We start from the raw sequence: 21641 nt of genomic DNA, 5'->3' as shown, positions 1-21641 counted from the left end.
TAAAGGTCACAATCTACTTCCAATGAGACAGTAGGTGCATTGTTGCACTCTGACTACAAAAAGGCACCCATGACACAGCATTAATAGAAAATCAAAGCCCTTTTAAGTCAATTTCTTTTTTCTCCATTAAAATGCCATCAGCACACGCTTGAAAAATGAGATACGTACAAATGGAGGACATCTATCTAATGTTGTAATTGCTACCAAGATGGATAGAAGGACCCATAAGAATCTGCCCCTCTCCTAGTCAGATCTACACATTGTCAATTTAAAAACTCATCTAACTTCTGTGTTTTACAGCTATAGAAACTGAGGCCAAGAAATTCAGAAATTTATCCTAGTAATATTTCATGGTCTACAAAACTAGTTACTGTCTAAACCTGGAAGAAAGGCGGGTCTCCTGGCAGGCGTTCTCAGGCATCAGAACTACACAGATGTGATTTAAAATATTTTTATCCAAAAAGTTGTATGGTTTAAATTATGACACACCGTTATTTTAACTTACTAATTCAGACTAATTAGAGTGGTCATATCAGTCTGGCTTATTAACATGCCTAAGTAATTTAAAAATAAATCTATGATTTTATTATTTTCAAGTACTCTCAGCAACTTCACCTAGGTAACAAGAGGAAAATTTATAATTGGCAATATTTTTATTTTACCTGCTAAAAATGCATTAGGTGCATTATTTACAAAAATTAACTCCACATGAATCACAGACCTAAATGTAAAGCCTAAAGCTAAAACATTTTCTAGAAAACCACCTCTGTGACCTTGGGTTAGAGACAACCATTCCTAAGACATCAAAAGCGCAATACAGAAAAGCGCACACTGGGAAACTGGACTTCATCAAAACAACAAAAAAAATATGATCTTCAAAAGACACTACTAAGAGGATGAACCAACTGACAGAAATTATTTGCAATTTACTTACCTGGTGAAGGAATTATATCAAGGATACATAAAAAACTCTCAAAACTCAGTATGCAAAAACAAACCCTACTTTTGAAAAAGGGACAAATTACTGGAATCCACGCTCCGCCATAGATACACACAGCAATGGAAATCTGGTGCGACATCATCAGTCATTAGGGAAAAGCAAATGAGAGCCACCGTAGGGTATCACTGCACACTTAGTGAAAAGCCCACCAATAAAAACACAGAGCCTACCAGGCGTGCACAACAACATGAGGCACTGAGACTCTCATTCACTGCTGGTGGGAGTGGGGGGCTGGTCCAACCACTTTGGAAAACAGTTTGACAATTTCTTAAAATGTCAAACATACATCCACCACACGAACCAATCATTGTGCTCCCAGGTGTTTGCTTAAGAGTAATGAAAGCTTAGGTCCACATAAGCTCTTGTACAAAATGTTCGTAAGGCCTCTCTCTGAAATGGCCCAAACTGCAAAACACCCCAAATGTCCATCAACAGGTGAATGGATAAACAGTGTGTGACCAACAATGGAATTACTCAGCAATTTTTTTAAATCAGCTGATACACATGACATCATGGAAGAATCATAGAACAATTATGCACACGGAGGGGCACCTGGATGGCTCAGTCAGTTAAGCGTCTGACTTCAGCCCAGGTCATGACCTCACGGTTCGTGAGTTGGAGCCCCCCATGGGGCTTCTCTGCTGTCAGCACAAAGCCCACCTCAGATCCTCTGTCCCTCTCTCTCTGTCCCTCCCCTGCGCATGCATGCACTCTCTCAAAAAATAAGTAAACTTAAGACAATTATGCCCAAAGAAATCAAAGAAGAAAAAAATATATACTGCATGATTCCACTTAAACACAATTCTACAAAATGCAAACTCATCTCTAATGACAGAAAGATCAGTAGTTTACCTAGGGATGGTGGGGGCGGGGGCGAGAGGTACCGGTTATCATGAGGGGCAAACCTCTTTCAGGGGTGACACATATATTCATCATTTTGATCGTGCAGATGGTTTCCTGATGTACATATATGTGCTAAAACTCAACAAACTTGGATGTCTGGGTGGCTCGGTCGGTTGAGCATTTGCCTCTTGATTTTGGCTCTAGTCATGAGCTCATGGTCCGGAGATGGAGCCCTATGTGGGGCTGTGCACTGGGTATGGAGTCTGCTTAAGGTTCTCTCCCCCCACCACCCCTCCCCAGCTCACACGCATGCAGCGCGTGCTCTCTCTCTCTCTCTCAAAAAAGAGAAAACTTATCAAATTATACACTTTTAAATGTGCCATTCGCGGTACGTCAGTTACACGTCAATAAAGCCGTTAAGAAGAAATGCAATTAAAAGAAGGGCTTTACATTCCAAACATAAGACCAAAACTCTTTATATGAACTCTTTAATTTAAAACCTCACAAAAACACTTTGAAATGTGGCACGTTGCTAGGCCCATTTCCAGGAAAAAGAAACTGAGGCTCCAAGAGAATGAATAACTTTGCTATTCAGGAACTCACATAGCTAGGACTTTACAGAGCAAAGGCACAAGCATTTTGATTTCGCGTTAAACAAATGTTTCCAAAGAACTTGACAATTTTTTAAGATAACTTCAACAGCTCCCAGGCAAATATATTTACACTATTTATTTGCTTAGCAAATCTCTTTTCATAGACAGCACATAGGTAAATGTCATCCCTATCATTCCAGGATCATCACAAACTCTAAAATTAATAGGGTTCAAATTAAGGTTTCAGTGACTCAGAAACAATCCAGGTTCCGACGCGTGACACACCCCCTGAGAGTTGCAAGTGAGGCTCACTGTAAAATAAATTCAACATCAGCACAACACAGGGTGGAAAGGACAGGCTAATAACCTTGCTCCCACCTGGAGAGATCAAACCCCTGAATTTTTCTCCAGGAGCAGACACACATGCACATACACACACACACCCCTGGCAACCAAACGCTGATCTAGCCATTCTGTGGATGTTTCAAATTTCTAGGTGGTGCCCTAAAAGTACGCTAACTAGGAAAATAATAAGCTGCCCTCTCTCTTTACATACAGGCGTTATTTCCTACAGGATACGACTGGCCAGCAACAGCTTAAGCCCATGTAATACTGCCAATTGGAATTCCCCATCGTCCGCTGGTCAACACTACTTGGAAGTCTTTAGGATGACACTGCAGGACGTCTGGCGAAGGGGTAGAGAAAACAGAAACATATTCACTTCCCTGACTCAAATCTACCCAGGCTCTCAAAGCTCCTGTTGGAAGAAGTGCCTTCCACCATCCCTTGCAAATGCTTTCCAAACAACAACTTCCGTGATGGTGCTTCATTTGGAGGAAGAAGACACACAACTATGTTCTCCTTCATCCATCACCAAGTTCAGGTTGCTCAAGTCCTCCACCCCCAGACTTCAGGTATTTATTTCTAGTCCTTTAGCAGGTAGCAAAGGTCAGTGACGAACCAGAAAAAATTACCTGCTTCTAGTAACACTCTGGATACTCCCATTTTATTCATTTCGTGCTCATAATATCTTTTTCCTGAAACAAAGTTCTCTATTATTTTCCCTTCTGACCTTGAGACCCCGTAACTCACATCAAACAGGTAAGAAACAGGAAACCCAATTGGAGACGTCACCACCTTCAAGCTCTCCTAGTCTTGTTTAAATGGGTTACAGTTCTCACCTGATTTCCAACATTCCCTAAAACAGATACACTGATGGCACATGACATTAGGAGTGAAATTGGGTTTTTTTAATTTTTTTAATGTTTATTTATCTTTGAGAGAGATGGAGAAACAGTGTGAACAGGGGAGGGGCGGAGAGAGGGAGGGAGAGGGAGAGGAAGAGAGGGAGAGGGAGAGGGAGGAAGGGAGGGGGAGGGGGAGGGAGAGGGAGAGGGAGAGGGAGAGGGAGAGGGAGGGAGGGAGGGAGGGAGGGAGAGGGAGAGGGAGAGGGAGAGAGGGAGGGGGAGAGGGAGAGAGAGAGAGAGAGAATGAATCCCAAGCAGGCTTCAGGCTCTGAGCTGTCGGCACAGAGCCCAACGTGGGGCTCAAACTCACAAACTGAGATCATGACCTGAGCAGAAGTCAGACGCTCAGCCGACTGAGCCACCCAGGCGCCCCGGAGTGAAATTTTTTTTAACTCTGTATACACACATAGCCTTCTCATAAACAATCAATCATTTCTAGTGGCTTTTTGAACATCTCTTCAATAACATTATTTCCAGTGTGCTATTCTGAGACCACCATATGCGGCAAAATATTTCAAGCATCCAAACTACACCTAAGAAAACACAAAACCTTTTTCTTCCTGTCCCATCTCTACCCTTCCTGACTCTTTTTACCAATGATTTCATCTTCTTTATATGGGACAAAAGATTCTGATTTCCTTATATAGCACTGACATCCAGAGGAGATACTGGCCTGTAGCTTTTAAACCCCAAATTGTAGGCTTTGTTTAGATGAGTTTAACTGCATGGCTTGAAAGAGGAAAGAGGAACTTTCTTCTCAAGGGTGAGGAGAACCTTTTTCCTAACTACCCAGAGAACCCTTCAAAGGCGGGATCTTTGCCTGCTCTGCCTCAAAGACTCAAAAGGGGGCAGAAGGAAAAGCCTGCTTTGCCAAGTAGGGTGACTCCCCAGCTCATTTAAGGAACTGAAATTCTTTTCTCTCCAGTCAGTGAAACAACCCTTCCTTCCCTCGAAAAACGATGTGAAGCCTGCTCATTTGTCAGGCATTTTGCAAGGCTGACCTTGCCGACAGCACTGGGACTCGAACTTAGAGCTGAGGACGTCGGAAGAAGCCGGGGACTAACACCTCGTGTAATCTGTTCCTCTCCCTTCTTATTAAATGCCAAGGTTCTGAAAAGCCCATCAAGATGGCGCTGGAGGAAAACAATGTGGGGTACAAGGTAGGTGAATGGACGCTAGAGGCTTTCGGCATCCAGGAATGACCGTGCCGGGGCAAAATGAGTATTTATTCACAGTCCTTCGGAAAAGTGGAGATGGAAGTCACCGTTTTAGAGGCAAAATACCCCTCTATCAGCCCAGCTGTGGCACATTAAGGCTAAAATGGAGACTCAACAGGCCCGGATGAAACCAGAGCTTGGTAAGAGCGAGAGTCTCACTTTGTTTTTCCTTCCAAATCAGTGATTCTCATCTCTGGCCCCAGGCCTGAACACTCACCAGGTAGCTATTAGCTAATACAGTTGCCTGGGCTCCACCTGGCAAGATTCAGACGCAACGCAGCTGTGGTGAAAAGCCTCTGCCTTTGATCGTGTAATAGCTCCTCAGAGAGAGAATTAAGTAGGCATCATCATACAGACACCCTTATCAATCACCGCCCAAACAGAGGCTTTTTGACCATTCCACAATCCTTCTTCTTGTTGATAAAACAAAGGATTTGCCTGTGGAGCTGCGTACATAAAGAAACCATTCGCTGGAGGTGGGGCAGGAGGAGGACAGGGAAATTATGGAAGAAACCGTACTGAAACTGCATCATCAGATTGCACCTGAGGGGGTAAATGCCCAGTATTGGTCAAAAGAAGCTGTCCGTGGAGTAACTTCAAGACTGACTGGCTGGAGCCATCACTCACACACACACACACACACACACACACACACACACACACACACACACACACAATCTCAAATTATTTTGAGACTTCACTCTTCCTAAAAGTACTCTCTTGCAAAGAATGGTCACATAGGCAGTGATGAGGAAATGGAACGATCTTCCCCACTCTTTATGAACAGAGGTCACAAACCCCACTTACCTAGCATCTTCCCTAAACCTAGAAGTAGTCATTGGGGGGGAGCAGGGGGACTAAATACAACATAAAAACAAATTAAGTAAAAACACAGATAAAACATTGTGCCCTACAATTGACCCATGAAAATGCAAATAACTCAATTCTCATCTTTCAGGAAGTACTGTTCAGACCCAATGTGTTAGCTTGTGCTGTTTATCACAATACATGTGGCTATGGAGCACTTGAAATGTGGCCAGGGCCACAGGTAGAAATAATATTTTGGATATATTAGGTTACATAAAACGTATTCATAAAATTAATTTCACCTATTTCCCTCAACTTTTTAACATGGTTATAGAACATTTAAAATTACATATGCAGCTCTCATATTTCTACTGGACCACCATGCAGTAGACCAGGCTTGCTTTCTGCTATTGAGCTCTTCTGAGCCTTGCCTGCCCCCTAGTGTCAGAACTCCGGCAACACAGGCAAATCATTTTCCAAACATCTGTATAAGTACTATTCATTTTAGTCTGCAAAGTAAACAATAGTAGCTTACATATGCAGCTTTATTATTTGCAGTTTTCACAAGTAAGTTGCATTTGAGCCTCATCAAAATAACTCCTGTAGTAGAAGTTGCATTCCCCACTTAGTTGTTATCTTGGAAAGAAAGACATTTCTTACAGAAAATTAGGGCGAAAATAGTCATTCCAATCAAAAGTACCTGCAGAGTTCCTGTAAAATTTCAGCCATTATAGGAGCCAGAACCATGAGCTCAAACTTAGATTCAATAACTACTCTTCGATTTATCCTAAGTTAAAAATAACACAAGGCACCTGTAGGGGCTAAGGGCTGGCCACCCCCAAGATGGGCCACGTTGGCATAAAGGTTATTTTGAGTTGAAAGCAATCAAGACCCAGTGGATTAAGTAACGCTCTTTAACTCCCCGTGAAAACTCTGTAAAACGATTTTTGATAGAAGACCTGCTCCAGGAAGAGAGCTATCACCAGAAGTAACTACGTTATGATATGAACCAGGTATGGTAGAGAGGGAGAATAGGCCTGGTCCATGAACATTGTCTATAACCCACCGTTCCTGAGTATCCCAGCAAACATCTGTTTACCGCACATTTACTGCTTCATTCTTCCTAAGGATTGCATTCCTTCTCTTTGAAGGCCCAGACCCCTACCCACTTCTTGATTCAGAATGATGGACATACCTCATTTTGCCTGGCTTTGTAACTTCCATGTCTGTATGGATTCCCCGTACATAGCCTATTAAATTTTATTTTCTCCTGTTTATCTGTCTCGTGTCAGTCTGATTCTTAATCCAGCTAGAAGGACCTTGAGGGGACCAGATATTCTTGCTCCCTGACACACCAAATCACAGAACCACAACATTCAAATTTTCATCATCATTTATAATACGGAAAACAGGACACCTAAATTACCATAAATTTCGACAGTACAGATAGCTAGAAAATAGAATACATTTAAAAGGAGAAGGCAGGTTGCAATAAAGACAACTAACATTCATTGAGCACTAACTGTGGAACGCAATTCTTAGCACTTTCAAGACGTGAATACAGGCATACCTCGGAGATACTGCAGGGGCAGTTCTCGACCACTGCAATAAAGTCAACGACACAATAAAGACAAAAGGATTTTGTTTCCCAGTGCAGATAAAAATTATGCGTACAATACACTATAGTCTGTGAAGGGCACATTATCATTAGGTCTAAAAAACAATGTACATACCTTAAAAATACTTTATTACAAAAATTGCTAACCATCATCCAGGCTTTCAGTGAGTCATAATCACGGATTGACTGCAGATCACCATAATACGGTAAAGACATGGTTTTAAATACTGCAAGAATTACTCAAATGTGACACAAAGATGTGACATGAGCCAATGCTATTGCAAACATGGTGCCAGTACACTTCCTTGCACAAGATTACGACATTCAATTGGAAAGAAAAGATAAAAAGAAAGAAAAGGAACGAAGAAAAAAACAATTCAGTAAAGCACAAGAAAACCCAGTACAATCAAACAGAGTATGCCTGTGGTGGACCCCTAGTTACAAACCTAACGGGACTCTTTTTTTATATTTTGTTATCTCCACTTCACAGAGGAGACTAAGTCCCAAACCGAATTGATAATCCACCCAAGTACAGAAGGGGGAACCAAGCACACGTGAAACTCCCACAGCCCACTGCACCACGAACGGTACAATCCCTTGTATCTGACCCAGGCATTTCATGTCTTCTGCCAGCACCCAGGAAACTGTGACTGGCGGACTCATTAGCTGGCAAGTAGGGGGAGATCTCAGACCTGTCACAATTCTCATCACCCGACCAGCTTCCAGCACCTCCAGTTCACTCTGTCCCCAGCTTCCTGCAGCCTTGTTAGAAATACCTTTTTTCCTGCTTTCTTCAAGTTGAGCCGAAATGTCAGTCTTCATAAAGCAATGCTCTTCATCACAGTCAGCCTTTTAGAACCATGAAAAACAAGCCTTTTTCTCTTGTACATGATAAAGTTTTGACCTCTCAAGGCACCGATCTATCTCCTTGTACTGACACAATTCCCAGCCGTTCCTCAAAGATGAAAGTTTCCAGACTGGCTCTCATTCTGGATGCCTCTAAATACATACATAGCTACCATTTATTGAGTGTTTACTATGTGCTAATCCATCTGCCTACTTTTTCTCATTCTGTCATCCCCATAACCTCGTAAGGTAAATACATAGAACGTTCCATTTTCACAGACGATGAAGTAGGTTCAGAATGGTTAAGTGGTCTTGACAAAGCCACACAGCCATACGTGCAGAATCAGGATTATATTTGACTTGAGAGTCCAAATACTTGGTTCCCTTTATGGCTTCATTCTCACGTGTGTTCCAATTAGTCAGGGCCTATTTACACCTGGACAGAGTATAGCACACAGGAGGCTTTACACCAAAGCAGATTATATTAAATAGCAGCTAAGCACCACAGCATCTGCTGTCATTTAAAACCCCAAAACAGGTCATACTTAAAGCTCCCTGGGGAAATAGAGCCACTGAAATGAATCTGCAAATCAGCAGCACCTACGTTCCTAACTGTCTGTTACATCAGAAAAGAAGCTATGATGTTACATCAGAGAAGAAGCATCCAACTTCTTTTTTTTTTTTTAATTTTTTTTTCAACGTTTTTATTTATTTATGGGACAGACAGAGACAGAGCATGAACGGGGGAGGAGCAGAGAGAGAGGGAGACACAGAATCGGAAACAGGCTCCAGGCTTCGAGCCATCAGCCCAGAGCCTGACGCGGGGCTCGAACTCACGGACCGTGAGATCATGACCTGGCTGAAGTTGGACGCTTAACCGACTGCGCCACCCAGGCGCCCCAGCATCCAACTTCTAAGGGGAATTGTAAATTTCTTTGAAGTGTCCAATTTCTCCTAGGAATCAATCTCAAGGTCGTAGGGTGTTTATCATCCCAAACTCATCATGTCTACACTGGACGAAACTTTTGCAAAGATCCCCCCAGTACTAATTCCACAAGCTTCTCAAGTTTCTGAAGCTGGCAGCACCTTTCCATCGTGTTGTCTGCTGCCCTCTTGCGGGGAAACGGTGCTACTGACAGGAAAAAAAAGAGGAAAAAGAAGAAAAAGACAAATCGCTAGTTGAAGAAATAACAGAGTTAACTCTGACTTCTTTTAAAAGAAACTGACCTAGCAGTTGACCCTTTCACCTTTTCTATTGCTTGAGGCTACACAAGCCCATGTGGTCTCACACTCCATCATTACATCAAGTAAGACCTTAAAAAACAAAGAAGGATGGTCTTTTGTGTTTTCTAATTCCTTAGAAACACTACTTGTGGACTTCTGTCCATGAATGCCATGTGCCTTAAAGAAAGACTCCCACCACCTATCCTAGGAAAAGTAGGTGGGGTTTTATTAGGTTTGGCTTCTTAATGCTTGAACTGAAATGAAAACCGCAAGCCACACCTAACACCTCATCTTGCAAAAGTGGGGTGAGTCGCACCTTCTTTCCCACCATCTTAGAGAGTCGTTGTAAGAACTCTCCTTGTTTAGGGGCGCCTGGGCGGTTCAGTCGGTTAAGCATCTGACTTCGACTCAGGTCACAATCTCGTGGTTCGCGAACTCAATCCCCACGTCGGGCTCTGTGCTGACAGTTCAGAGCCTAGGGCCTGCTTCGGACTCTGTGTCTCCCTCTCTCTGCCCCACCCGCACTCATGCTCTCTCAAAAATAAACATTAAAAAAATGTTAAAAAAAAAAAAAAAGAACTCTCCTTGTTTATACACAACCATCAATGAGCCACTCTCCTAATCCAAGCCATTAAAAGCATCCAATAAACTTCTAACTAGGGTTTCCCGGGGCCACAGCTCCTTTAATTGGCCAGCACCAAACACAAAGCCCTTGGGACAGTGTCAGGAGTCCTTCTGGACACTCATGCACAGGCTTCTGCAGTTAACCCTCTGCGGCTTGTTCCTGCTCTGGAGCTGCCTACATACAGAGCGGAGTAAAAATCTGACTAGAGCTTCTCAGCCTCTCAGTACAGACAGCCTCCCCCACCCCCACCCCACTCCTGTTGATTCTGACTCTGAGTTTTCTATCAGCGGAGCTCTTATGCTAGGAAGAAAACCACAGACTTGCTTCTCCTGAAGGTCGTTAGTGAAAATTTCTACCAGTCCCCAACCCCTCCCCATCACACACACACACACACACACACACACACACACAGCCTCACTGGAATGGGAGGGAAAAGGGAGAACAGTGAAGGGATGAGGGAGGGGATTATCAAAGTGCCCAGTCTACAAAAAACTTTTGCAAACCAATGAGTAAACAATCACAAGAGCCATAAGAAAAGTGGATAAAGAATACAGTAGCTCAAATAAAAACAAACAGTTCACCAGCACAGAGTTGTCAGTCAAAAACAGATGCAAGCCCATACAACCCACAAGTTGGTGAAAAATTAAAACCTGATAGCACCAATGGGGCGCCTGGGTGGCTCAGTTGGTTAAGCGACTGACTTCGGCTCAGGTCATGATCTCGCAGTTTGTGAGTTCGAGCCCCGAGCTCTGTGCTGACAGCTCAGAGTCTGGAGCCTGCTTCAGATTCTGTGTCTCCCCCTCTTTCTACCACTCCTGTGCTCACGCTCTGTGACTCTCTCTCAGTAATAAATAAACGTTAAAAAAAAAAAACAAAACAAAACTTGAAGCACCAAGCACTGACAAGGGTTTGGGGAAACGGGCATGACCACACAATTACTGTTAGTGGAAGTATAAATAAGTCCAAAAGTTTCGAAGGGCACTTTGGCACTACTGAAACATTAACGTGCTGGGTCAGAAGCTGAATACTCACCAAAATTCAGGTTCTGCTAGTCTCCCTGCACCCGCAGCTAAAGTGTTTCCCAGTTCCTCTGCAGTAAGGTGTGGTTATGGGCCTCTGGTATACACACATACTGGTATACGCATTCTTTTTTTTCTGGAAGTATAGTTGCTAATGATTAATTTTATGTATCAGCTGGATTGGGCCATGGGATGCCCAGATACCTGATTAAACATTATTTCTGGGCGTGTCTTGAAGCATACGGGTGGCTCAGTCGGGTAAGCCCCCAACTCTCGATTTCGGGCCAGGTCATGGTCTCATGGTTGGTGAGATCGAGTAAGAGTTGGGCTCCATGATGACAGCATAGAGCCTACTTGGGATTTTCTCTCTCTCTCTCTCTCTCTCTCTCTGCTCCTCCCCCACTTGCTCTAGCCAATGGCAGGATGGTGCAAGTGATGCAGCCCTCCTCTAGGCCACCCCATTAACACCTCTCAGGTGAATTTTCCCTGCACATCTCCCTTCCCAGGTGACTAGAATAGAGGCCACTCTAGGACAACCTGGGATGCCACAGGTTGAAAGTTATAGTACTTCCATCCACTGTCGGTTCCAAAGAGACTGCAGTACAGAATGATCACCCGGCTGACGTAGTTACCTCCTACCCCCAAGACTTATAAGCAAAAACCAAACTTCCATTTGTTGAGCCATTCTGTGTACTTGGTCTTTTGGTTACAGCAATTAGGCTACTCTCACTAATGCATTTACATGCACTTTAACTCAGTATCTCACTACTAGGAATTCATCTGAAGTTGGAACATACACAGTTGTATAAATATGGTAAGAAGCCAAGTGTCCACAAAATTGGGAGTGGTCAAATCATTTATGGCACATCCATACCATAGAGGACTAAGAGTCCTCACTAAGAGTGACAGAGAGTAATAGATCTATAAGCACTCACATGAAAAAATCTACAAACTCTATTGTTAAATGGGAAAAAAAATCAAAACAAGGAGCACAATAATATGTAAGTGCATACACACATACTGGTATACACATTCTTTTTTTTCCAGAAGGATAGCTGTTAATGATTAATTTTATGTATCAGCTGGATTGGGCCATGGGATGCCCAGATACCTGATTAAACATTATTTCTGGGCGTGTCTTGAAGCACATGGGTGGCTCAGATGGGTAAGCCCCCAACTCTCGATTTCGGGCCAGGTCATGGTCTCATGGTTGGTCTCATGGTTGGGCTCCATGATGACAGCACAGAGCCTACTTGGGATTTTCTCTCTTTCTCTCTCTCTCTCTGCCCCTCCCCCACTTGCTTACACTCACTCGCTCTCTCTCAAAATAAATAGTTTTTAAAAAATATTATTTCTGGGTGTGTCTGTAAAGGTGTTTCTGGAAGCGATTAGCATTTAAATTGGCGTACTGAGTAGATGCCACTGCCCAATGTGTCAGAGCCTCATCCAATCCCTCCACCTTGCAGATTACAGATCATGGAACATCTCAGCCTACACAGTTATGTGAGCCAATACATCATAAGAAATCTCTTTCTATATCTAACACACACACACACACACACACACACACACACACACACACACACACACACACACACGGTAAAAGAATAAGAGAACAGAGCCCCCTGCAGGAGGGAACCAGTCCTGGCTCCTTTGATGGTTGTTTAGACAAGTGGTGAGAGGGATTTAAGTCACAAAGATGGAGGAAGCCCCCAAAAGCCAAGAAGCACGTGCTGAGAATCCAAATAAAATCACCTAGGAACGAAAATTTCATTTCCTTAGCAGAATTTGCCAAGGCTTTGCTCTGACTTCTTGCTGTCCTGATTGCTGTTGAGTCTTTGCTCACATGGAAGATCCTGTCCCTACTTCTTGTGTATGTAATTCTAATCTTAATTTAGATCTATCCCTATGGTTGCACCTTTTCTAAATTCAAAGACATGAGGATTGCCACATGGATAAAAACTGAAGGTTCTGTCACATCCTCTGTTTCCTTCAACTTTTAATCACTTTCCAACACAGTGTCACAAGCTGAGTTCCTGGATGTCTGGAAATCTGTTCTTGATAACCTGCCCCATTGAAAGGTTTGCCTGACTGCTACCCTCTCAACCTCCACCCAAGAAAAGAGATACGAATTAAACAGATAAGACTAATGACTTCACACACTCTATCCCTGAGAACAAGCTCATCAAAAGACACACAGTGCAATGACCAGCTAGCTGTAGGCACTTCACAGCAGCCAAATGGTATTGATTTTATGCTGATTCATTAAAATTTCAATTATTTTTCCCTTCTTCTCTGAACTCTCGTTTGAGAAGGGAAAATTGAGTCGTGAGAGATTTTTAAACTCATCTGAAGCCTAAAATTATGTCTTAACCTTTAAATACCAGAATAACAGAGTGGAACGCACAGCCTGTTACACATCTGAAGGTAGGGATATCTGATAAACTCTACACACAAGACCTGTGGGAGAGAATTCACGATTCTGACCTATACCTGGTTTAAGGGTTCAATATTCACTTTTTCACTAAGCCGTCAAAGCAAGCCTGGCATTGCCACGCCTCAAACTATGGAAGCCAAGACAGTAAATTAATTACCTGGCAATAAGTCCACAAACGTGAATTACTCAGGAAAACACAATTCACTGTGGGCTTTCCAAGTATGTACCACTTTCAATGTAGATGTCACAAGGAAAGGGGAATGGGGGCAAACACACAAACACACACATGCACCTGCACAACCACACACAGATACTTAAGTGATTATTTTCATCTTTTTTTAGAAATAAGCAAAGTATAGACCAGGGTCTCACTAGAAGTTATGAGGATGATACTCTAAAACTTTAGACACGTTTTATTTTAGGTCCCACACAAAAGCTACCACTGCTTTTTTCTTTCCTTTCTTCTTCATTTTTTTAAACCCTTCACCATCGTTTCTCCACACATGTTGGAAAGGTCTTAGATTATCTGAAAGCTTCGTTCTAGCCCTGGAAGTGTTTAAGTTTACCAATAAAGATGTTCTGCCTTCAAAGGAAGCTACAGCAGTAATACATGCACAAAGAAAGTGCTGCTGGCTCTCTGGGATTCTTTGAGAAAAACCACTGTAAGAATGGAAATGTACTCAAGAAAGGAAAAGGAACAAACCTGGAAAACATCTTTAAAAAAATGTCTGCAGCAACATTCTTTAAACACCACACCACTGAACTGCTTTGCTCTGATTATTTCATGCTTTCTCCCGTTATTTATACACCATCAAAAGCTCTTGTCAATTACCTGTGTCTCAAACATGGGCTCCGACGTTTGCAAGGGTTTTATTAATTGATCTCAGTGGCATATCATGAGCTTAAAGGGCTTACCTGCGTGTCCCCGGAGGTGCTGGCTCGAGGCGGACATCAGCTTACAGCACACCATTAACACATAGGCCAGAAAGAGCCAGTGTGACAGTAACACTGACTTAGCAGAGACTCTCATCCTGGAGAGAAAGCAGGACACAAAGTCAGCGAGAGCTCAGTGAGGTGAGGCCCTGGGGCAAACATGCCAACAGGCTCTGGGGGGGAACTGGGAAAAAGCTGCAGGACATATTCAGTGCTGGACTTCTTCTCCCCCCGAGGAAAGTGAAGGCCAATTACATCTGATTTGCACCACGTATTAATTCAATGTGCAATGAACACTTTTTGTAATTACGAGTTTTCATGTTAGCAATGTGATTCAGTGAGAAGTCTATTTAGGGCCACCTGGGTGGCTCAGTCGGTTAAGTGGCTGACTTCAGCTCAGGCCATGATCTCACGGCATATGGGTTCGAGCCCTGCATCAGTCTCTGTGCTGGCAGCTCAGAGCCTGGAGCCTGCTCCAGATTCTGGGTCTCCTGCTCTCTCTCCCCCACCCCCACCCGGCTCGTGCTCTGTCTTGCAAAAATAACCATTTTTAAAAAAATTTTTACAACTGCTAAGTCTATTTATGAAGCCCCAGTGTATACCTTGACTTGTCCTGATAGAACATGGGGGTATATATACTATTTTATATCATGAAATGAGAAAGTTACATACTTAAAGGTGGATTCAAATAAAATAGCCACGGTTTCTGCATTTCAAAGAAACCATGGAAATTGTCACACTCAGCCTGAGAGTTCTCTCCTGGCTACATACTATATATACACATTAATAGACGATTATCAGCCTCAAAGTTTGGTGGGAATATGGGCAAGAATAGGTAAATATAAAATAAAAACAGATGAGAAGATAAAGAAGATGTGGTATATATGTATGATGGCATATTATTCAGCCATGAAAAAAATGGAATCCTGTCATTTGCAAAATTCAGATCGATTTTGAGGACATTAGGCTAAGGGAAACAAGTCACACAGAAAAAGACCAATCGTATTTGATAACACTTATATATGGAATCTAAAAAAGCCACTCAGAGAAACATTGTAGTTAGCAAAGGTTGGGAGGGCAGAAAAATGGGGGGTGATATTGTTCAAATGGTACAATTTTTCAGTTACAAGATTAGTAAATTCAGGGGCCTAAGGTATAGCATGGTGATTACAGCTAACAATACTTTATCATATACTTAAACGTTGCTAAGAGTAGATCTTAAATGTTCTCATTACAAAAAAGAAATGGTAATTATGTGTCAGGATGGAGATGACAGCCAATACTATGGTGGTCACCATTTTGCAATTTATCTATATTTATCAAATCAACACATTGTATACCTTAAACACATGCAAGGTTATGTATCAATTATATTTCAATAAAGCTGGGAAGATAAATAAACCTAGGTTCATATGAATGGACAATATCAAAACAGTTGCCCAAAGACAAGTTCATGTGGATGTTTAGTCTACTATTCTCAAAAAAAAAAAAACCCAAAAGAAATAAAAGAAGGTATCAAAAATGCATTCTCCCCCCACAATTTTCTTTTCTTTCTTTCTTCCTTTTTTTTGAGAAAGAGAGAGCGTACACATAAGCTGGGGGGAAGGGGCAAAGAGAGAGAGAGAGAGAGAGAGAGAGAGAGAGAGAGAGAGAGAAAGAGAGAGAGAATATCTTAAGAGGCTCCAGACTCAGCACAGAGCCCAACACAGGGCTCAATCCCATGACCCTGGGACCCTGGGATCATGACCAGAAGCTAAATCAAGAGTGTAATGCTCAACCAAATGAGCCATCCAGGGGCCCCATCCCCCAATTTGCTTTTTAACTGAAGGATGGTTGACATCTCCCTAATTTCCTGCCCTTTTTGACATGACAAGGACATTAGATAGAACGTGATCGACTTGTTTCAAATTTTTTAAATTAACTTTTTCAAGCAAAAGTCAGAGAGGTTGGCATGTGAAACTCCAGTGGTATTAGGCACATGAGTCATGTTGTCCCTGATATAATTCACTGGAGTGGATCAAAGGAATCCCCTTCATATATGTAGTTCATGTATCAACACTCACAGACAGACAGTAAAGACAGGCCCATGGGCTTGGCCTCCGGTTTGCCTCACTAGAGATGAAATTCCTAAAGCTCTGGAAGGAAGGGTCGAGGTCCCATGACCACCAGCATCACCTCAGCCAGAGCCCCGAGTCTGTGCTTGAGGGAAAGCACTGCCTTGGGCACCTAGCATCCAAATCATACTCTACCCCCACCCTTCTCTCTTGGCGTCTCCCAGTTCAGCCACACAGATCTTGTTGAAAAGGTATCATCCTCCTCATTGACAGGAGACACCGTCTGCCTTTGAAGCAGCCAGGGGAAGGCAAGGTTCCAGTATCATCTTTGAACAACTCGGCATTAAAAAGGCACCAAGTGTTGACTTTGTTTTGCCCGTCGCCTTGGAAATCCTGAGCATTCTAAACTAACATGGGGACATCAAGTCTCTCTGCTGTAAAGGCCCTACACATGCCTTCATTTCTCAAAGCCCCATCTCCTATCTCTCCCATCTGTTTATTGTAAGTGTTCCAGTCAACAATAGGCTCTTTTTTTTTTTAATGTTTTATTACTTATGTTTGAGAGAGAGAGAGAGAGAGAGGAAGAGGGAGAGAGAGCGCGTGAACAGGGGAGGGGCAGAGAGAGAGAGGGAGACACAGATTCCAAAGCAGGCTCCAGGCTCTGAGCTGTCGGCACAGGGCCTAACATGGAGCTTGAACTCAAAAGCTGTGAGATCATGACCTGTGCTGAGGTCGGATTGTTAACCAACTGAGCCAGCCAGGTGCGCCAGTCAACAGCAAGCTCTTAGTAGTTACGTTTTGGAGGACTCAAGTGCCCCAACCCTTGTGTTGTTCAAGAATCAACTGTAATTAATTATATTATCATTTTAGGGAATTGATTATTAATTTATTACTAACTGGGGAAAGCACGTAGTTTCAAAATTCCGTATTTGCGGAATTTGTGGGCAAAGTGCTCTGTCCCAACCCATCGTGTTTTAAAATTCCAGTTGTGGGGTGCCTGGAGGGCTTAGTCAGTTGAGTGTCTGACTTTGGCTCAGGTCATGATCTTGTGGTTGACAAGTTTCAGCCCCATGTCGAGCTCCATGCTGACAGCTCGGAGCCTGGAGCCTGCTTCAGAATCTGTGTCTCCCTCTCTCTCTGCCCCTCCGCTGCTCATTCTCTGTCTCTGTCTCTCAAAAAATACATAAATGTTTAAAAAAAAATTTTTTAATAAAAAAATACAATAAACATTAAATTTTTTTTTTAGGGGCGCCTGGGTGGCGCAGTCGGTTAAGCGTCCGACTTCAGCCAGGTCACGATCTCGCGGTCCGTGAGTTCGAGCCCCGCGTCAGGCTCTGGGCTGATGGCTCAGGGCCTGGAGCCTGTTTCCGATTCTGTGTCTCCCTCTCTCTCTGCCCCTCCCCCGTTCATGCTCTGTGTCTCTCTCTGTCCCAAAAATAAATAAACGTTGAAAAAAAAAAATTTTTTTTTAAATAAAAAAAAAATAAAAAAATTTTTTTTTAAATTCCAGTTGTTAACTCCAATATTAGTTGCTGACCTAATTGTTACAAAAGCTCTAACCCAAGTGTCAAAAATTCAAACGCCTGCAAGTGAGAGCGTAGGCTGGCGAGACCCGAGGCACTGGGAGTGGCAGGGAGTGGGGAGGCCTAGCTAGGGACAGCGGCTGCCGCCCCGGACTGTTACTGTAGCCCAGAAATGTGAGCCCAGGGAGGCCAGGACTAACTTTTCAAGAGAAAATGGACTCTGGTATGCGATCAGCACGTTTTATATGTTGGCAACTAACTCCATTTGTCTTATTTTAAACACAGAGTGCAGAACAGACCAAGTAAAACACATTTGCAGGCTGGATCGGGCACTTTGGCTTCCAGTTGGCAGCAATTAGTGACCCCAAAAGGGAGAATTTTAAGGAATCAGATAAATGGGGTATTAGTGTTCTGTTTCTGCATAACAAACTGCTACACTCTGCAGTTTACAATGACACTGGACCTATTATCTCACAGGGCACTTAAGTCAGAAGTCTGGCACATTCTAGCCAGGTCCTCGGCCCAGGGACTCACAGGACAGAAATCAAAATGTCCTCTGGGCATGTCCTCACCTAGAGGCTCAACTGGGGAAAGCATGATGTCCAAGCAACTGTGTGTTATCAGCAAAATCCATTTCCTTGGGCCCATATAATTGAGGTCCTTGTGTTCTTGCCAACAGCCAGGACCTGCTCTCAACTCCGAGGAAAATGTTACCCAAAGGGAACGTGCTCTCCCTCACTATCCTTTCCTTCAGCTGGCATTCCTCAGAGGTACCAGACTGACCTGAAGACCAGAATCCCCCCCTGCCCAGTCTGTGTATCCACGATCCATTCTCTGAGATGTGAGTCACATTGCTGAGAATTTCAAGTATGAACTGCTCTCTCTCCTTGTAAATAAACCCATCAGAGTCAACCTGTTCTGAAACTCACCTTCTTATTCTTTTTTCTTCTTTAATTTTAATGTTTACTTATTTTTGAGAGAGAGAAAGAGACAGAGTGTGAGCAGGGGAGGGGCAGAGAGAGAGAGGGAGACACAGAATCCAAAGCAGGCTCCAGGCTCTGAGAGGTCAGCACAGAGCCCGACGCGACGCGGGGCTCAAACTCATAAACTGTGAGATCAGGAACTGAGCTGAAGTGGGACACTTAACCGACTGAGCCACCCAGGCGCCCCACCTCCCTACCTTTTTATTCTTAATCCAATTTCCAGATGCCCGTTGGCTTCTTAATTCTTTACCTTCCACTCAGTATCATTAAAGACTTTTCTTCGGCTTTGTGGCTTGGCTCCCCTGTCTCTAACCACTAAGTCCCACCCAATTTAGTCTCCAAATTCAGATTGGGTCTTTCAGGTGAACTATAACCTCTCCTACCTAATGTACAAGTGAAATCTGGTTTCCATCTGTTTATCAGTCTCTTTATCACCTAAACTTGTCTGAATGGGTCTTACCAAATTTGGAGAGTGTATTTGAGATTCTCTGAGTATCAAGGTTGGGAATTGCTTGAGCAGAGAATTAATTGAGGGGTGCTCTAGGGTTATCACCTACAGAGGAGGAAGGCAAAGGGAGGGGAGAAGGCAGGACAGAAGGAGGAAAAGGCCTCAGATAACCCAGTAGAGAATTCCACAGCTGAGATGCCCGTTCTCAGTGGTCCCAAGCTGGCATGAAGGGCCACACCTTTTCCATGTTGGTCCATCACTGGATATGAGCCGCCCCTAAAAAGGGGGGTAATTTTAGGCAAGGGGGCTCTTTGAATTGAGGATAATTCAAAGAAGCTGTAGGCCACCTTCCGCAGCACTCCCAACAGTGAGGGAATAAATCCTTCATTCCTAAAGGGGGATCTGGGCGGGGCATTGTAGTGTCCACTACTGTCCGTCTTCAAACAGAAGACAGCACATGAAATACACCTCATTTACTTTGTGGGGCTGGGGAGTCATCCTCAAGAGAAGACTCATCCTCAGAGCTATAAAGAGACCACACCATGCTTGTTAAAATGTCACAGGAAGTGGTTTCATACATGAAGGCTCTCCCTGCCAGAGCCTGTTTTGACCTAAGATCCATTCTCTTCCCTTCCCCTGGGTCACTCCTACCGGATGCGATTTCCAGGCCCCTGAATCAGCTGGCTTTAACCAATAGGAGATGGTACCTAGAGCCTGGAGAGTGAAAGAAAAAGGATAGGGGTATTTCTCCCCACCTTCTCCAATTTGGGCAGGATCTATGGAGGGGTCATTTCTCCTCCATGGTGCCAGTTCCTGCCAGAAGGCCCATTATGGTTCTAGCTCCCACCGAGGGTCCCTTCCCCCAGGTGCTGGCAAACACAACTTCCTTCCCAGGTGCTGGCAAACACGACTTCCTTCCTGTTCTACGAGCCTTGGATGGTAGTAGCTTCCCACTGTTCCCTATCCCTGGGCTGCCTCCACACCTTCTGCTTGACTTCTCTGACTCCCCCTTTACATATATTCCCTGAATTCAATTCCCTCTGTCCAACATTATCAGAATGCCTTTTCTGTTTACCTGGTTGGATCCCAACAACAGACCCCAATGCCAAAGCCTCAAGGGCACCCATTCCAATCCTAGGGGATGATCCCTGATCCATTTTCTTATAAGGACAATTCTATGTAGCAGGTTCCTGGGAGACGTTTCCGGTGCCTAGAACAGGTATTTACTTAACAACAGCTGTCGCTGTCTGGAAAAAGGCCTGGGGATGAGTGAACATTCAACAGTCTTTCTTTATTTTAGTCAATAAACCAGACCCCCAGTAAAAAGATTTCTGACCTACTACATCTACCATAATATTTCAACTTCAATTTCTTCCACATTGAACATTTTGTTCAAAAGTATAACAAAATTGGCTTATCTTTAAAATTTCGCCTGTCACCCTACCAAGTAGCCAAGACACTGCTTTACAGACGGAAATGGTTTCAAAAATGAGAACTAAAATTTGAAAAACTTGGATTCCCAAAATACCCAAAAATTCAATGTAAAAGAAACCTTTTATAAAGGATCATCAACTCTAAGATACTCCGTTTTGCTAAATCCTCAATGCTTCATAAAGAAACCATCTCTAGGTGTCTGTTAAAATCATTTTACCTTGGTGACTTCATAAGATATGGTTCCAGTCAAACACAATTATTTCAAGATGAATTTCAGACCAACTCCAAATTCCCATTTGTAGCTATCGCCAACAATTTCTGCAGTTCCAAAAAATTATCTTAGCTTGGGAAGACCTATTTAAGAAACAAAAAAGATGGCAAGGCATTAGCATTCTAATGTTGAAAGGATACAGATTTCCGGTAGCAAAGTACTGTTTTCTACAGTGAAATCTGCAGTTGCAGGACTGTGGTAGGCAACGGAATGCATCTATATTTTTAAAGTGTCCTAACACACAAGGGGGAAAGGATACAGAATCCTACGCTCACTAGCCACAGATGTGGCTACCAGAACACAATTTTAAAGGAAAAGTTCTCTCAGCAGCAAAGGCATTCAAAATTTGATGGAGGATCCCAAACCATTCATGATGCAAAATTCCAGTCTCCCCATTTCTTTAACATTGGGATGAAAATGAAGTGGGAGATGGCCCATTCCAAGAGTTCCGCAACTTGCCCAAGCTCACAGCGCAGTGGAAAAGCCAGCACGTCCATCAACTGATGAATGGATAAAGAA

At 43.3% G+C, this 21641-nt stretch overlaps 1 protein-coding gene across 2 annotated transcripts in view; it reads right to left on the bottom strand.

Moving 5' to 3' along the window:
- The window catches only part of TAFA4 (TAFA chemokine like family member 4), a 176299-nt gene that overhangs the window by 108905 nt on the left and 45753 nt on the right, over positions 1–21641 (bottom strand). For both annotated transcript variants that reach the window (XM_086697622.1, XM_086697623.1), the window contains exons 2-3: positions 21069–21205; positions 14392–14507 (exon numbers count right to left, since the gene is read on the bottom strand). In XM_086697622.1, coding sequence (XP_086553748.1) covers positions 14392–14507; positions 21069–21082 — 130 coding nt within the window. In that variant the 5' untranslated portion in view covers positions 21083–21205. The remainder of the gene's footprint in view (positions 1–14391; positions 14508–21068; positions 21206–21641) is intronic.

Source organism: Puma concolor, chromosome A2 (genome assembly GCF_028749965.1).
Source record: "Puma concolor isolate L17-30 chromosome A2, mPumCon1.1.hap2, whole genome shotgun sequence".
NCBI classification, from domain to species: Eukaryota; Metazoa; Chordata; class Mammalia; order Carnivora; family Felidae; genus Puma; species Puma concolor.
The sequence above is the reverse complement of the archived record's forward strand: the minus strand, read 5'-3'. Positions and strand labels throughout refer to the sequence as shown.